This window comes from Bison bison, unplaced genomic scaffold (assembly GCF_000754665.1).
Source record: "Bison bison bison isolate TAMUID 2011002044 unplaced genomic scaffold, Bison_UMD1.0 scf7180017864300, whole genome shotgun sequence".
Taxonomy (NCBI): Eukaryota; Metazoa; Chordata; class Mammalia; order Artiodactyla; family Bovidae; genus Bison; species Bison bison.
Window position 1 is genome coordinate 1,376,235 of NW_011494872.1, and position 17,293 is coordinate 1,393,527.

General features: G+C 44.0%; 1 protein-coding gene across 1 annotated transcript in view; it reads right to left on the bottom strand.

Annotated features, from left to right (window-relative positions):
* Positions 1-17,293, bottom strand: part of KCNQ5 (potassium voltage-gated channel, KQT-like subfamily, member 5) — a 248,204-nt gene that overhangs the window by 102,724 nt on the left and 128,187 nt on the right. The window contains exons 7-8 of the mRNA XM_010851279.1: positions 13,275-13,385; positions 6,989-7,084 (exon numbers count right to left, since the gene is read on the bottom strand). Of these exons, the coding sequence (XP_010849581.1) occupies positions 6,989-7,084; positions 13,275-13,385 (207 nt within the window). The remainder of the gene's footprint in view (positions 1-6,988; positions 7,085-13,274; positions 13,386-17,293) is intronic.

Sequence of the window (17,293 nt, forward strand, 5' to 3'; positions counted from 1 at the left end):
GCCTCCCTGTCCATCACCAACTCCCGGAGTTCACTCAAACTCATGTCCATCGAGTCAGTGATGCCATCAAGCCATCTCATCCTCTGTTGTCCCCTTCTCCTCCTGCGCCCAATCCCTCCCAGCATCAGGGTCTTTTCCAATGCGTCAGCTCTTCGAATGAGGTGGCCAAAGTACTGGAGTTTCAGTTTCAGCATCAGTCCTTCCAATGAACACCCAGGACTGATCTGATCTCCTTTAGAATGGACTGGTTGGATCTCCTTGCAGTCCAAGGGACTCTCAAGAGTCTTCTCCAACACCACAGTTCAGAAGCATCAATTCTTTGGTGCTCAGCTTTCTTCATAGTCCAACTCTCACATCCATACATTTGTAGAGTTAGTATTACCCTATTCTAATTTATTGATTTGCCTTTATGTACCTATGAGGAAAACATTCCTAAACTTTGGAACAGAACTCAAAAATTCTATTCATCAGCTATGTTGAGAAAGCTGTGAGTCCACTGTGTCTCCCTGACGACTTCTCCCCAGGCCTGCCCTGAGCTCTCTGAGCTCTCCTTCCTGTGTGGCATCTCTTGTTCCCTGGATTCCATGTTTCCTTCCTCTCTTGGTTCATGTCCTTGTTTTGGAGGATCAATTCAAGCAGCTTTTCCTTCTCCTTCTTTTTTTTGGACTTCAGTTTTATTGAGGTATAATTGACTTATAAAATTGTGAGATCTTCAAAGTTTACATCATGATGGTTTAATGTATGTATACATTTTGAAAGAATCTCCTTCATTTAGGCAATCCATCACCTCACATATTTGTCTTTTTTTTGTTTGGTGTGGAACATTTAAGTTCTACAATCATAGCAAATTTCAGTTATACAACATGGTTATCAGTGACAGTCCCCACGTTTCACATTAGATCCTCAGAACCTATTCATTCTCATAGCTGAAAGCTTGTACCCTTTCATCCTATTTCCCCACCTTCCAGCTCCTGGCAATCACTTTTTGCTTCTGTTTCTAGATGGACATTTAAAAAAAAAATTCTGGATTCTACGTATAAGTGAGACCATGCAGTATTTGTCTTTTTGCCTGGCTCTCTCGCTTTGTATAATAACAAGGTCCATCTGTGTTGTTGCAACATACATACATATATACATACGCATATACATTGCAAAGAAAACCAGCATGGAGGTTCCTCAGAAAATTAAAAACAGAACCACCATATGATTCAGCAATCCCACTTACAGCTGTACAGCCAATTAAAGACATGGAAACAATTCAAGTGGCTATCAACAGATGAATGGATAAGGAAAATGTAAAATATATATATTGGCTTCTTGAGTAAGTGTAAATGGTAGGTAAAATGTTGAGATTTTGCATATCTGAAAACGTCTTTATGTGACTGTCACACTCCATGAATATTATGGCTGGATAAAAAATTCTAGATTGGACATAATTTTCCTCCACAATTTTGAAACTATTGTTCCACTGTCTTCTAATTTTAAGGTTACTAATGAGAAATCCATGCAATCTAGATTCAGGACCCTTTGGGTATGTTCTGCTCAGAAAGCATTTAGGATTCACTTTCTTGCAAGAGTTCTCATATTTCACAAGGGTATCCCGTGAAGCTTTTTTGTTATCAGGGCTGAGCCCTTGCAGGGGTTGGGGGGTGGGTAGGTCTTTTACTGTGGCCACTCCTGTCCTTCAGTTCTGGAGATCCAGAATATGAAATTTCTTTGACAAAATGCTACCTTCATTTTCCTGTACTCTTTGTGAAGTATTTATGTTGGCTGAGTATTTGATCTCCTGGAATGGTTATCCAAATTTCCTACTTTTTTGTTTCTTTTTTCATCTCTTTTTATTCTACTTTTCTAGATTTTCAGTTTTATCTCCTTTTCTGTTTTCTTCTTTTTCTGAAGTCATGATTTTCATATCTAGGATGATTTTTTTTTTCAGCATCTGTCCTTATTTATGACTGAAGCATTACAAAAGATGTACAAGCTCTGTGTCAGTGGTCTGAGTTTACTTTAGGGGCATCACTTTAGGGTAATGGGATAAAGGCTCAATTCTCTCCTAGGAGGAAGCCAAAGTTTCAATATACAGTTTGCTTTTCTTTGCGGCCAACTCATTTCTCCAGAACAGCATCTTCTTATCTCTTCCCTCAGGAAAATAAGCCCCCGGTCAGCATTCATTTCACAAACTTATTTCATCCACCTGTCTCTGTTTCCTACAAAGTACTTGGCTCCACCCTGAACTGGTGCAATCGCTCTAGAAGGAAACTCCTCACATGGAACTTCTGAAGGACCTTGAAATACGAATCCCCAGGCTTCAGAGACATATCTATGAGGCACTGGATACGCCCAGTGCACTGGACTTCAGATTCCAGAGCACTAGATTCAGATTCAAACACCAAGGACTTGAGTCCTACCTCTTTCTAGGCTTGTCCTGGGGATCAAGTGACAGAATGGGGTAGAAACACACCACACAGCAAGAGGCACATCACAAGTCTCAGACATTATTAATACAAGTGGTGACATTGGGCAGGTATTCTAAACATCATTGATAGTTGCTTTTTTTTTTTTTCCAGACAGGTCTACCTGAAAGGAAATGTTAACTTAAATGAATCATGCAAAGATATTGATACAACTAAATTTGTTGCAAGCTGCTGAAGTTTTAAACTTTTATATAAAACCCTGAAATGCTGTTAATTTAGTTGCCTTGGTGCCCGAACGACAGAGCATTCTGGGCCTCTCCAGTGCCCTTTACACAGACAGCAACTCTGGCCCCAAACAGATGAGACTGGTCTTGGTCTTGATGCTTTGTGTGGTCAGCAAACCAAGGTAGGTTAATTGGGTAAGAAAGTTGATGGATCAGCAAGTGAAGCTTGCTTTTTAATCTAAAGCATCCTTCAAATAAATTCCAATAATCTATAATCAAAGCATAAAGCCCTGACTTCTGGCAAAGGGTTACAGCAAGGAAAAACAATGAACATATTTAATAATTTTATTATTATTTTTGAATCTAATAAATTAAGTCAAGCTGAATTTAGAAAATTCAGGAACCAGAGATCAAATTGCCAACATCCCTTGGATCATCGAAAAAGAAAAACTTTTGCTTTATTGACTATGCCAAAGCCTTTGACTGTGTGGATCACAACAAACTGTGAAAAATTCTTAGAGATGGGAATACCAGTCCACATTACCTGCCTCCTGAGAAATCTGTATGCAGGTCAAGAAGCAACAGTTAGAACTGGACATGGAACAACAGACTGGTTCAAAATTGGGAAAGGAGTAGGTCAAGGCTGCATATTGTCACCCTGCTTATATAATTTATATGCAGAGTACTTCATGTGAAATGTCAGGCTGGATGAAGCACAAGCTGGAATCAAGATTGCCAGGAGAAATATCAATAACCTCAGATATGCAGATGACACCACCCTTATGGCAGAAAGCAAAGAGGAACTGAAGAGCCTCTTGATGAAAGTGAAAGAGGAGAATGAAAAAGCTGGCTTAAAACTCAACTTTCAGAAATCTAAGATCATGGCATCTGGTCCCATCACTTCATGGCAAATAGATGGGGCCACAATAGAAATAGTGATAGACTTCATTTTCTTGGGCTCCAAAATCACCACAGATGGTGACTGCAGCCATGAAATTAAAAGACGCTTGCTCCTTGGAAGAAAACCTATGACCAACCTAGATAGCATATTCAAAAGCAGAGACATTACTTTGCCAACAAAGGTCTGTCTAGTCAAAGCTATGGTTTTTCCTGTGGTCATGTATGGATGTGAGAGTTGGACTATAAGGAAAGCTGGGTGCTGAAGAATTGATGCTTTTGAACTGTGGTATTGGAGAAGACTCTTGAGAGTCCCTTGGACTGCAAAGAGATCTAACCAGTCCATTCTGAAGGAGATCAGTCCTGAATATTCATTGGAAGGACTGATGCTGAAGCTGAACCTCCAATACTTTGGCCACCTGATGCAAAGAACTGACTCATTTGAAAAGACCCTGATGCTGGGACAGATTGAAGGCAGGAGGAGAAGGGGGTGATAGAGGATGAGATGGTTGGATGGCATCACTGACTCAATGGACATGGTTTGAGTAAGCTCCAGGAGTTGGTGATGGACAGGGAAGCCTGGTGTGCTGCAGTCCATGGGGTCTCAAAAGAGTTTGACATGACTGAGTGACTGAACTGAACTGAATAAATTAATTAATTACATTTGGACTGAATAAATTAATTAATTACATTTGGACAGGGCAACAATTGCTTTTTAAATTGGTAGAATCCACTTCGATTTATGAAACTATGATTAGGTTTAAAGGTATTCTTCAACATTTAGAGCTTTTCATTTTAAATTCTTTTTTGTTTAGAATAACACATAGAGCTTTGAGTAAAAAAAAAAAAAAAAAAAGATTTTACTCCACTGTTGCCTATCTTGGTACAAGTTCAATTATCGATCATAGTATATGTTACCTTACCCTGTTCCACAAAATAAAAACCTAGATATTTAAGTAAAATTTGCAATCAGCCCCGTTGCTTCCTACGGGTGACGTCTGAGGCTGTTCTGGCCTAGCTCTGCCTGGCTCTTGGCATAGAAATGCCTCTGGCCCAGAGATTTCTTGCAGGAAATGTAATCTGTTTTCAAGTTCAATTGGAATTTTTTTTCACAATTTATTAGTTAATAACGATGAGTTAGATCAGAAATTCCCTCCTATTTTTCTCTGTATCTGTTTCATGCAGTACAATTGCCAGCATCTGGCTGGCTAGTGTACACCTGAGATGTGGTTGGTTCCATCCAGGAGCTGAACTTCTAAATGTAAGCAGCCACCTGCAGCTACTGGCAACTGTGTTGGGGCACAGCTGTCAGCTCTGTCATCACAAGGGGTCGGAGCCTCAGAAACTCGGCAGGGGCCTCATTTTCCAACAGGACAGCGGATGGCCTAAGATGTTTTTGGACAGAGTCCCCTTTTATATCCACAAATATTAAGGATCTGTACACAGAAGTGTCTGTACTTTGAGCACACGTTGATTGAGAAAATATACAAAATAAAAAAAGCGAATAAAACAATTTCACAAGGATCTTCAATAAATTTGATCATTATCCATGCCAATGGCATGGCTGTGCTCCTGAGATCAGGTGTGTGTAAGGCATGTTATCCGTTCCCCAGGTGGACCGGGCTTGTGCCAGGAACCCAGGGAGTAACTCTGTGCTCACAGGCTAGAAAGCATCCTTCAAGAACTGAAAGATGTATACATGAAAGAGGAGTCGAAAGAGAAAAGGAGCAAGGAGAAAAATGCATTAGACATCTGGGGACACGTTATGGTCAGTTAAGCTCCACAGGGTGGGGGGCTCGCTCTCGGGTGTTTTCTGTATGCTCTGGGGTGCGGACGCTCTCCTTCAGCACCCCTCATCATTTGGCCTTAGATCTTAAACTCCTGCTATTCAGGGATATTTCCTTCAGGAAAACAGAATTTACTGTATCTTTGGTGCCCCTTTAAAACCTGGAAAGTTAAAAACTAGAGCCCCTCAGTGCTTCGCATTAGGAGTCAGGGAACAGCTTTATTTAAACACTGACACCCTCATGTGGCCACAGAAACAGATGGACTCCCTTCCTGATGTTGCTGAGCCCTCCTCTACTCAGCCCACCTCTGCGGGAGGTGCCAGCATCACAGCCACAAGCAAAGGCTGCAGGAGGGCTGCTGTGCTGTGGCCGCTGACCCCCTCCCTCTCCCGGAACTCACAGTGTAAGTGAGAGAGCGTGTTCCTGTTGCAGAAACCACAGCCACCGCCCCAGAGCCTCTGGTTCTGTAGCTCTGGGTCGCCTGCTGCCTGGCAGGGAGGAGATTACATAATCATCTCTGCTGTAATTAAATATGAACTCCACAGCATGGATCCAGAGGAAAACATATTAAGTGATTTTTAACCCGTCTTCCAGGGTGGTTCTGCTCCCCAGAGATATGGAGGACAAAAGAGAAGCATTCCTTTACTGATGAAGCAAACCGGAGTTATTGAAAAGGAGATTAAACGCCGAACAACTTATACATTATGAGTTAGCTTCAAGTAAGGTGCTCAAGGGCTTCCCTTGTGGATCAGCTAGTAAAACATCTGCCTGCAATGTATGAGACCTGGGTTCGATCTCTGGGTTGGGAAGATCTCCTGGAGAAGGGAAAGGCTGCCCACCCCAGTGTTCTGGCCTGGAAAATTCCATGGACTAAGTCCATGGGGTTGCAAAGAGTCGGACACGACTGAGCGACTTTCACTTTTCAATGTGCTCAAACACTGATGGACTCCATTACACCACTTTCTAAAATAAGTATTTCTCGTTATTGCTCTAGACAGCATTAAAAGTGATCCCCCAAGTGCTAAACCTTGACATTCTGAATAAATGTGTTTTTCAGAACAGCCACATACACCTGGCCGCAGAAGGTGAGTGCAGTGCAGGCTTTCTGCTCCATCCTGAATGATCAATGGTGTTTCACCAACTAGTTCATGACTCTAGGCCATTCCGGGAGCAGCACTGCCTTGCTGACATCTGTGTAGCCTTGCTTGTTGTTGTTGCTGTGTAGTTGCTAAGTCGTGTCTGACTCTTTGCGACCCCCATGGACTATAGCCTGCCAGGCTCCTCTGTCTATGGGATTCTCCAGGCAAGGATACCGGAGTGGGTTGCTGTTTCCTTCTCCAGGGGATCTTCCTGACCCAGGGATCGAACCTGGGTCTCCTGCATTAGCAGGCAGGTTCTTTACCACTGAACCACTAGTGAAGCCCCTGTGGCCTTGCTGGCATGGTTAATGAATGCAAACGAAGCACGGACCATTGACTGAAAATAGATATTTTTCTGTTTGGGAGTGGGGAGCCCATGACCAAATCCAAGACTGTGCAATAAGTTCTAGCTTCGTGTTTAAAAACAAAACCAAAGGGTAGCTCTTGCAAGTGAGGCCACAGAGAGCCTGGTTCCCGACCCAGCACCCTTGCAGGGAGGGCTGTGCTCCTGGTGCACTGACGTTTACCTGAATGAGGTTGGCAGCTGGGTTCCGTCTTTTCTCAAAATGTTTCTGGCGGTGCTGTTCTTGTACTTTTAATGCAAAACCTGAGCCAAGAATGCCCTGTGACAAAATACAGAAATAGTGCTTAAAAAAAATTCCCCCCAAAGCATCATTAAATAATACAAATACTAAAAGAAAAAAACAACCCTTTAAGAAGAGTCTGAGAAAATACAAACAGTATGCAACCTGTCCATAATCTCATTACTTATTAGACAAACATGATTTCCTCTATTATTATGCCACTGGCCAATGGCAAGTTGTTGAACAAGAAACAGGATGATGTCTGTCCTTCAGGAAATCACCAGGTGCTGCCCTCCAGTCTCCTAGGGTATAGGAGGAGGCCCCACAATTCCAAATAAAAAAATGCTTTTGCATGGCCTTCTCTGTGGCGTTTCATTGCACGTAAGTTAGAGAGAACAGGCCTATCCAGTGACAGATGAGGGGGATTTAAAATCTGGAGGTGTTACTGCCTCGTGGATGTGGACCTGGGAGCTATTTTAGCATGCTGATGGCAACTACTCCAGTTTATACTTTCCGTTCATGAATGGGTGGGGGAATGATCTTATTAAATTTTAAGATCTGTTCATGATGCTATAATTCTACACCTACCAAAGGAAAGCAAGTGGGGAAGGACAGTTGTTTAGATGAGACACATAGACACTCAGGCTTGGAGATGTTTCCTTTTTGCCTATTTGTCCAGTACAGATGAGAGCACGGGTCAATGCAAAGCACATACTTATCCTTCCGATTCTTTATTTTTTAAAGTTAATTAATTCACTCATCAATTAGTTTTTCTTTGTGCTGGGTCTTCATTACTGTGAGGGCTTTCTCTAGCTGTGGCAAGTGGCGGTGACTATCTACTTGCCGTTCTTGGTCTTCTCATTGCAGTGGTTTCTCTTGTGGTGGAGCCTGGGCTCCAGGCACGTGGGCTCGAGCCCAGGCTCAGTAGTGGTGGTGCACGGGCTTAGTTGCTCCTTGGCACGTGGGATCTTCCTGGATCAGGGACTGAACCCGTGTCTCCTGCATTGGCAGGCAGATTCTTTACCACCAAGCCACCAGGGAAGCCCCTCTCCTGGGTCTTAATCCTCAGAGTCTTAACACTCGGAGCAAGCCTTGCTTTCTCGGTTTTGGCTCACCCATTAGGTCTGGGGGCTGGTAAAACTAGCCTGATCCTTCTGTGTTTATACTGGCTTTTTGGCTGGTTTGCCTTTTTCTGCATATCGTCTTCATCTGCCAAAATCCTGCTCTCTTGATACGTCCCCTATTTTCAGTTTGCTTTGGTCTAAATTTGTGGAATCAAGATGCTTCACGTCAGCCTCAGGTTGAGGTTGGCTTCAGAGTTCACTCAGTTCAGTCTCTGGGCTTTGTCTCTTAGTCTCCACTTTATTGGTGTGGGAAGCAGAGCCCCTCAGCTTTCGAGTCTGGGATTGTACTTGCTAGCTATAAATTATTAGCTTTTTATTAAACTTCAAGGAATCTAACCCTTAGGTTACAGCTGGGTATCTTACGAACTGTAAGTCAGTTCCTTGCCATAGGTAAGGGACGGCTGTTTTTCTTTTCTTTATGTGTTTGAAGTCACTCAAAGATAGTAAGGGCTGTCTGAGGGGGTGGTATGTCTCATCCTTGCGACGTTTTAGGTCTCAGTGGATGACAACTTGATGAGGATATTTTTGGGCTCTAGATAACCTTTACTCTTCCTCCTTATCTTGAGGCGGTTTAGTCACTAAGTCATGTCCGACTCTGGTGACCCCGTGGGCTGTATAGTCTGCCAGGCTCCTCGGTCCATGGGATTTTCCAGGCAAGAATACTGGAGAATTCTCCTTGAGATTCCACAATTCTGAGTACCTCTGTGATGATAACCAGATAATACATAACGCAGTTATGTTTAAATACAGTTATACAATGATACTATTGCCGTTAATGAGCAGTGATGGACTCCCTCATCAATCAGGATGTGCAACTGCACTGTGAAATTAGAAACGACGTCACAGGGTCTGTTTTCCATCGCTCTTTCTCAGCGACTGTCTCGTCCTGTCTGAGGTTTTCATCTCACGCAGGTTGTGACTGAACAAACTAAGCTTTATGAAAACCTGGTTTGTAGGATTTTATTCATGGATTTTAACATCTCCCTGCATTTAGAGGTTATAAAAATGGCCTTCTGTTTCCAAATCCAAATCAATTCTTAGTTATTCACAACTCCAAAATTTCCTTCTGCTCCTTAAGACCATTTAGGAAAGATTTATTTATTTTCCTTTTAATGTCATTTTTCATGAAGCTTAAACATGTAAGAGACTGAAACAGCAGAATTTATAGCATATATTTATATTATGTATTTATATTACATGCATAGATGTGTATAATCCACTCATAGGAAGCATAATTTAGTTTTTGTAGAAATTGAATTAACAGCAATGGCTACTATTTTTGAGCATTCATTATGTAAATATGAGGTTCAGAGTTAAATCCCTTTTGGAAAATGAAGACAGGCCCTGCATAACACAAACTGAGCACCTGCCAAACAAGCTAAAATGTGGTGAAAATCACGCTGGCATTGCTTAGAAACACACACTAGTAGATGGCGACCATGGGCTGCAAGGCTCTTGAGCCAGACTGTACATTACAGCAGTCATGACACCAGCTCTGCTCATCGTCTGGTTACGGCTCCTGTCCAGTCCTCCTCCATCTCCCTCAGCCGTCAGTTCATATACAGAAATGCAGGTCTGTTAAAAATAAAGCCTGCTGTGTAAAATATAGCTAACGTGCCATCCCTTCAAATATTGAGACTGACAGAGACACATTCTCAGAAATTGAGTTTTGTCTTAATTCATTTCTTTCCCTGGTGGCTCAGAGGTTAAAGTGTCTGCCTGCAATGTGGGAGACCAGGGTTCGATCCCCGGGTAGGGAAGATTCCCCTGGAGAAGGAAATGGCAACCCACTCCAGTATTCCTGCCTGGAGAATCCCATGGACGGAGGAGCCTGGTGGGCTATAGTCCACGGGGTCGCAATGAGTCAGACACGACTGAACGACTTCACTTTCACTTTCTAAGGTGAGATAAACTTTGAGGTTTTAAGTTTTAGAAGTTCTCCATAAACATCAGATAGAAATAAGACATCTTGGCAAATATTTAAAATATTTATCCCTTTTCTTCCAGGTTAAAAGAGCTGATTTGTACCCCGTACTTGGCAAACAGGTTAAAGATATTCTCAACAAGAGGGAAGCAAGGGTCCGCAGGTGGAGACAGTCCCTCCAAGGCAGTGGCGACTTACGCTACTCATGCTTCTCGGCCAAGAATACAGGAGAATTCTCCTTATCTTGAGGCCCTGGGATGGGGCCTCAGGGAAACAGCCCCAGCCGAGGTGGTGGCCCGCATGCCTGTGTGATGTGCAGGAGAATGCCTCTGTGGTGTACAGGAGAATCCTACTTCCAGGGAAAGACAGGGAAGGCTCTTCTCTTCTTGGCCCTTTCTTTCCTGGGTGGAAGGCAGGCCCAGCATCCATTCTGACTTTCTTAGCAAAGTGCCCCTGTGTTCCCCTAATTTCAATCCGACACCACTGCTGCCGGCAGGTGCACTGGACATACTGGTGTTTCCAGCCACCTTTTTATTTTTTTTTATTAAAGGTAAACATGAACCATCTTTCATTCATTCAGTAAGAACCCTGCACCTACCGTGAGGCTGCGGTGAAACTCTCCATGGTAAAGTCTACTCTGCTTGGCCCTGTGAGGGGACGCTACGGGTGAGTGAGATTTTGATTTCCAACACAAATCAATTTAATTTGCATATAAAATCTTAATCACTTTATTAGGAAAGCTTCTCAAGAATGACTAATTAGTCTCTGACCCTTAACCTAACAGCAATACAACTGACTCTGCCATGATGGTCCAGGGTTTCACGATGGAGGCGAGCAACCTGCTGGGTGGGATGCAGGCAGTGCCTGAAGATGGCTGACCTTCATGCGAACTGGCCCAGGTCTTTACACCTTTGAACACTTGTCTCTGCTCTCTACTTACAGGCTCTCTTTTCCATCCTTTGCTATTATCTCTTCCTGGTTCTGCAGCCTACTTCCACATTGCTGTTTAGAATCCTCGAAGAAGTGTGAAACTACAGAACTCACCTTATCAGACTTCCCTCTAAATTAAGCGAAGGTAATGAAAGACCTCGATCTCTCCTGGGGAGACGGCGGACACTGTTGCCCTGCAAGGGAATCACCCTGACGTGGCCTCCGCCATGTCTGTGATTCTTTGAGGGATCACATGGGCTGTTATACGTGTGGCCTCAGGATGAGTATTAAACCCAACAGTGGCAGGTCTTTGGCGCCATTATTTTGGGTAAAAAAGCACAAGACTGCATTTTGCTGTTTCTAAGGTGTTTTCCTGTAGGGAATCTGGCTGTCACGTGGGTGTCTGTTCTACATGGCTGAGGTCGCCGGATTCATGTGACTCTGGATGGACAGAAGCTTTCTGTCCTCTTTTCCACTTTGTCTCAGCAGGAAACACACACATATTGTAAAAGTTTTCTTCATGACAAGCACTTGACTTATGTTATATCATTGGTCTTCAAAAACTTTCTTTGGGTGCAATAACTCTTCATACATGACGTTAATAAATGTACTCAGGGTCTGTTACGGGCTGACTTGTGTCCAAAATTTACAGGTTGGAGTCCTAATCCCCAGGACCTCAGTGTACGACCTTATTTGGAGAAAAGGTCTTTACCCAGGTGATCAAGTTACAGTGAGCTCATAGGGCGGGCCCTAGCCCAGTGTGGCTGGTGTCCTTTTTAGAGGAAACTTGGACATGGACAGAGGGAGACACAGGGAGTAGCCATGAGGATACGGTGTCCATGAGGCCTGGATGCATCCCTCCTTTGGGGCCCTCGGAAAGAACCAGCCCTGCCAGCTCCTTGGTTTTCAACTTTCACCTCTAGAACCATGAGAAAGAAAGTGAAGTTGCTCAGTCGTGTCCGACTCTTTGTGACCCCATAGACTATAGCCTACCAGGCCCCTCCATCCATGGGACTTTCCAGGCAAGATTACTGGAGGGGGTTGCCATTTCCTTTTCCAGGGGATCTTCCTGACCCAGGGATCGAACTCGGGTCTCCCACACTGTAGGCAGATGCTTTACCATCTGAACCATCAGGAAAATTCCAGAACCACGAGACAACTGAACTATGTTAGGTCAAGCCAGATAGTCTGTGACACCTTGTTACAGCAGTCCTAGCAAACCAACACAATCACACTTGGGGAACATGGGACTGAATCCGAATTCAAAGTGAGATCTGGTACCTGAGCTCATGCATGGTCCCTGGGGACCCTTCTCTGACTTTAGGTGGTCTGGGATGCAACCAGCCAGTCAGCCTGGAGCTGAGCACTGGCCATGGGAAGGACAAGGGGTTCGGGCAGAGGTGGAGCCCCAGGAACCTCAGCCTGTGGTGCTGAAGGCCCCACCCCCTTGGCTCCTTGGAGGGGTGCCCTGGGGTCTCTGTGAGCCTGCCTGTGTCTCGAGCAAGATGGAGGCTCTGGTTTCTTAAGCAGCACGGTGGCCATGGCTCTAACAAGCCTGCTTCTGGGCTCCTTTCCCCCACGAGGGGTGGAGTGAGCGAAAGAGAGAGCTTGGGGATGGTGGCAAATTGTAATAAATATTTTCACAAACTGCCTTTGAAGACACAAGAGGATAAAACAACCAGAAAGACAGGCTTCATCCACTCAGGGGAAAATAATCAGAAGCTTAAGAGAAGATAAGTGTGCTTTTCATTCTGATATGATACAGAAACTGGTGGTTAACAAAAATCAATGATGACACAAACAATAAATCATCTGACACTTTAAAGACCCTTTAAATCCATGTGCTTCTCACTCAAGTGGATCCGAAGAGGTAAATACTCCACGTGAGCACATGAATCTCTTCAGTAGCTCACACCTCACACACTTAACTGCAGCCATCAGTTTAAGAGGAGGACAGCTTTAATTCTTTACACCTATTTTCAATGTATTAGGAGCATGTTGACTGATGCCACCTGAATTATTATTCGATCCTAAAGCCCCAGCTAGTAGAAAACTTTTGGGTTAAATGTCTCCAAGGGAAGACCATTTTTTAAATTATCCAACTAGCTATTTGTAGAAAAGTCAACATTATATCAGAAAAATGATACCAGTAAATATAGCTATGTTCCAGGGCATATTGTTTAAAGGAAGCTCATGCTAGTAAACCTCTACAATCCAACTGGAAGTGTTTAATTTTTGCAAAGATACTCACAGCAGGAAGTGCAAAGAAAGAAATGCCCAGGAGTGCGAAGCCTGCTGACAGCAGCCTTCCCAGCCACGTCAGGGGGGTTTTGTCTCCATAACCGATCGTGGTCAATGTTATCTAAAAACAAATAAACAGGACGTGCAGCTTAAGTACTTGAGAGGGAAGTCAGGACTCACGAACAGTTTCCACTAAATCATTATTCAAGCAGTCTGGCTGGCGCATTTTATTACTGTGCTTTAATTTTCCATGACACATAACAGAACTCTTTGCTTAAGGAAGGGAGTAACGTACATACTTGTTCCTCCCTTATAACACGATTTTCCATCTTTCCTAAGTGCATTCAAAGAAAGGCTAGATTAGTAAGTGGATAACCATCAGTGATATAGGAATGATCGCACCATGGCTTTCAGTTCAGTTCAGTTCAGTCGCTCAGTCGTGTCCGACTCTTTGCCATCCCATGAATTGCAGCACGCCAGGCCTCCCTGTCCATTACCAACTCCCGGAGTTCACTCAGACTCAAGTTCATGGAGTCGGTAATGCCATCCAGCCATCTCATCCTCTGTCGTCCCCTTCTCCTCCTGGCCCCAATCCCTCCCAGCATCAGAGTCTTTTCCAATGAGTCAACTCTTCACATGAGGTGGCCAAAGTATTGGAGTTTCAGCTTTAGCATCAGCCCTTCCAAAGAACACCCAAGACTGATCTGCTTTAGAATGGACTGGTTGGATCTCCTCGAAGTCCAAGGGACTCTCAAGAGCCTTCTCCAACACCACAGTTGAAAAGCATCAATTCTTTGGCTTTAGGACTGGATCAGTACACAAAACAATAATTTGTGTTAATTAAGTCTATCCACTCATTTCCCTGGAGGGCATTTCCTGAAGGCCTGGTGTGTGTAGGGTGCGTGCTTTGATTTGTAGTGGAACAAAAATGAGAGGTGCATGGCTCCTGTCCTAAGATATTTAGGGCATAAGAAGGGAAGTATGTCACACACAAATCATTAAAACACAAAATAGGGCAAGACAGGTATTATGCTGAAAGCACAAATAATCTGCTGCTCAAATTCAAAGAGATTAGTACTAGCTTGGGCGAGTTGCAGAAGCTTTGTTGGGAAGATATCATCATACCCAGGCTTTGAAGGAGGGGTACTATTTTGAGAGACAGAGATGATAGAGTAATCCAGGGAGGGGATACAGATGAACAGCTGCACAGCAGTGGGATAAACAGGGTGGGTTTTGGAATGTGTACTTAGCTGCACTGGAGCTAGCTAATGCTAGACCAGGGAGTGTCTGAGAAATGATCCCTGGGTCTTGTCTCCCTGATGATAAACTGCTCCAGGGGCTGCTTGTGTGCTTTAGAACAGAGTTCTGGCTGTGCTCCAGGACAGACGAGGCAAGCCTGACCTGGTAGAATGATGGGGTGATTGAATCAGAACAGTGGAAGTGGGATGGTACAAGGTGGAGAGTAAAGAGACAAGCTGAAGAAGAGCAATAGTAGCATATCCACAGATCATCCAGAAGGAAGGTGACGACCAAACCAACAGGATTTGAACATTTCAAGTGGAAGATGTGGCCCCATAAATAGAAAGACGACAAGAAGGAAAGGGTTCGGGAGCAAAGATGAAGAGTGACTTTCAATGATGGCTTTTCAAATATCAGTATGTGGCTGATCTAGACATTCTCTGTGTGTGTGTGTGTGTGTGTTTGTGTTTGTTTGTGTGTGTGTGAGCTCAGTCATGCCTGACTCTTGCCATCCCATGGACTGTAGCCCACCAGACTCCTCTGTCCATGGAATTTTCCAGGCAAGAATACTGGAGTGGGTTGCCCTGCTCTCCTCCAGGGGATCTTCCCGATTCAGGGATAGAACTCTTATCTCTAAAATCTCCTGCATTGGCTGGTGGGTTCCTTACCACTAGTGCTACCTGGGGAAGCCATATTAGCAAGGAATTAAGAAGGAGAGCCTGCGTCTTAAGACTTGAGGTTGGCTTGAGATGTGGATTTTGGAATCAGGTGCTGAGTGACTGTGGAAGCTCTGTGAAGTCATGAGGTAGCAAAGAGTGTGAAGAAGGGGTGCAGGACACCTCCTCAGGAAACCCACACAATTAAGGGGCAGAAGGAAAAGGAAAGCCAGAGGAGTATATTGTTTCAAAAGTAGGAGGACTAGGAATGGGTTATGTAAATGGAAACTCAATGGAGAAGACAGCTTCACAGAAGACCAGGTGAGCCCTGGTGTCACAGGCTCATGGAAAACAAGGAGAATGAGGACTGAGAAGAGAGGTAGACACAGGGACAGGGTCGCCAGTGGTTTCTAACAGCAGCCGTCTTGGTCATGTCACCTTCCCCAGCTTTCGGAGGAGGGAAACCTGTTGAGAGGCAGAAATGGTAATGGAAGGGACACTTTGTGCTGTAAACCCTCCAAAAGCATCCCGCTCAGCTGAACACCCTTCCTAAACTCTCTTCTTGCCTTACTTTCATGGTTTTCCCTTTACTTCTTTATTGTTGCTGTTGCTCAGGCATGTCCAACTCCTTGCAACTCCGTGGATTGCAGCATGCCAGGGTTCCCTGTCCTTCATGATTTCCCAGAATTTGCTCAAACTCATGTCCTTGAGTGGGAGAAGCCATCCAACCATCTCATCCTCTGTCATTCGCTTCTCCTCTTGCCCTCATTTTTTCCCAGCATCAGGGTCTTTTCCAATGAGTCAGCTCTTTGCATCAGATGGCCAAAGTAAAGGAGCTTCAGTCCTTCCAATGAATATCCAGGATTGATTTCCTGCAGGATTGACTGGTTTGATCTCCTTGCAGTTCAAGGGGCTCTCAAAAGTCTTCTTCAGCACCACAGTTCTAAAGCATCAGTTCTTTGGCTTTCAGCTTTTTTTATGGTCCAAATTTCACATCCATACATGACTACTGAAAAAACATAGCTTTGACTATATAGACTTTTGTTGGCAAGTGATGTCTCTGCTTTTTCATATGCTGTTTGTCATAGCTTTACATCTTTGGCAGCTTCTTTTACGTGGCTCATCCTACACCAGTCAACCTTCAAATATTAGATTCTTAAGGTTTGCTTCTGGGTCTTTTTCTCTTTTTTGAAAAATTCTGTTCTTTCATTTTTCCTTTCTCTTCTATCTCCTCTTTTCTCTCTTTTGCCAGGTGATCTGAAACGTTCTCAAGACTTAAATGCCATTTTTATGAGGAACACACTGAGTTTCTGCCTCCAGGTCAGACCACTCTTCTGAGCTCTGGATCCACATATCTGCAACGGATACTTCTCTTTGGATGCTGCCCAGTCATTTAAACTTAATATATTTAAGACAGAACTTTTATTACCCCCAGCCTGCTGTGCCAATTACATCCCTTCCCAATCAAGAACACTGCTGTCAGGAAATCCTTGAGGGCCCAGGTTCAATCCCTGGTTAGGGAACTAACATCTCACAAACCTCGTGTATGGGCTGCTCAATTGGAAGCCTCGAGGAACCCTTGCTGCTCCTTCCCCACAGGTCCCTCTCTGAATCCCTCAGCAGGTTACGATGCTTCGATATTCCCAGTCCACTCCCTCCTCTCTGTCCTCGTGGGCGCCATGGTAGGTCAGGCTCTGTAGCAGCCTCTTTTTTACTATACTTTTCCCAGATTTTATTAAGGGACGGTTGACGTGCATCACTGTTCAACGCACATAGCTTGGTGGTTTGATTTACATTTGCTGTGAAATGATGACCACAGCAGGGCTAGTGAACATCCATCATTCTGCAGAGATATTCTACAAGGGTCACACTTTTCTTTTTGTGATGAGAACTCTTAGGATTTACTCTTTGCTTTTCTGCATGTCACACAGCAGTGTCACCTACAGTCACTCACCTTGTGGCACTGACATCCCTGGTGTTGGTTTATCTTCTAATTGGAAGCTGGTACCTTTTAACCACCTTCCTCCACTCCACCTCCCAAACCTGCTGTAACCATGAATCTCATCTCTTTCTGTTTTTTTTAAATTTATTAATTTTTAATTGAAGGATAATTGCTTTACAGAAGTTTGCTGTT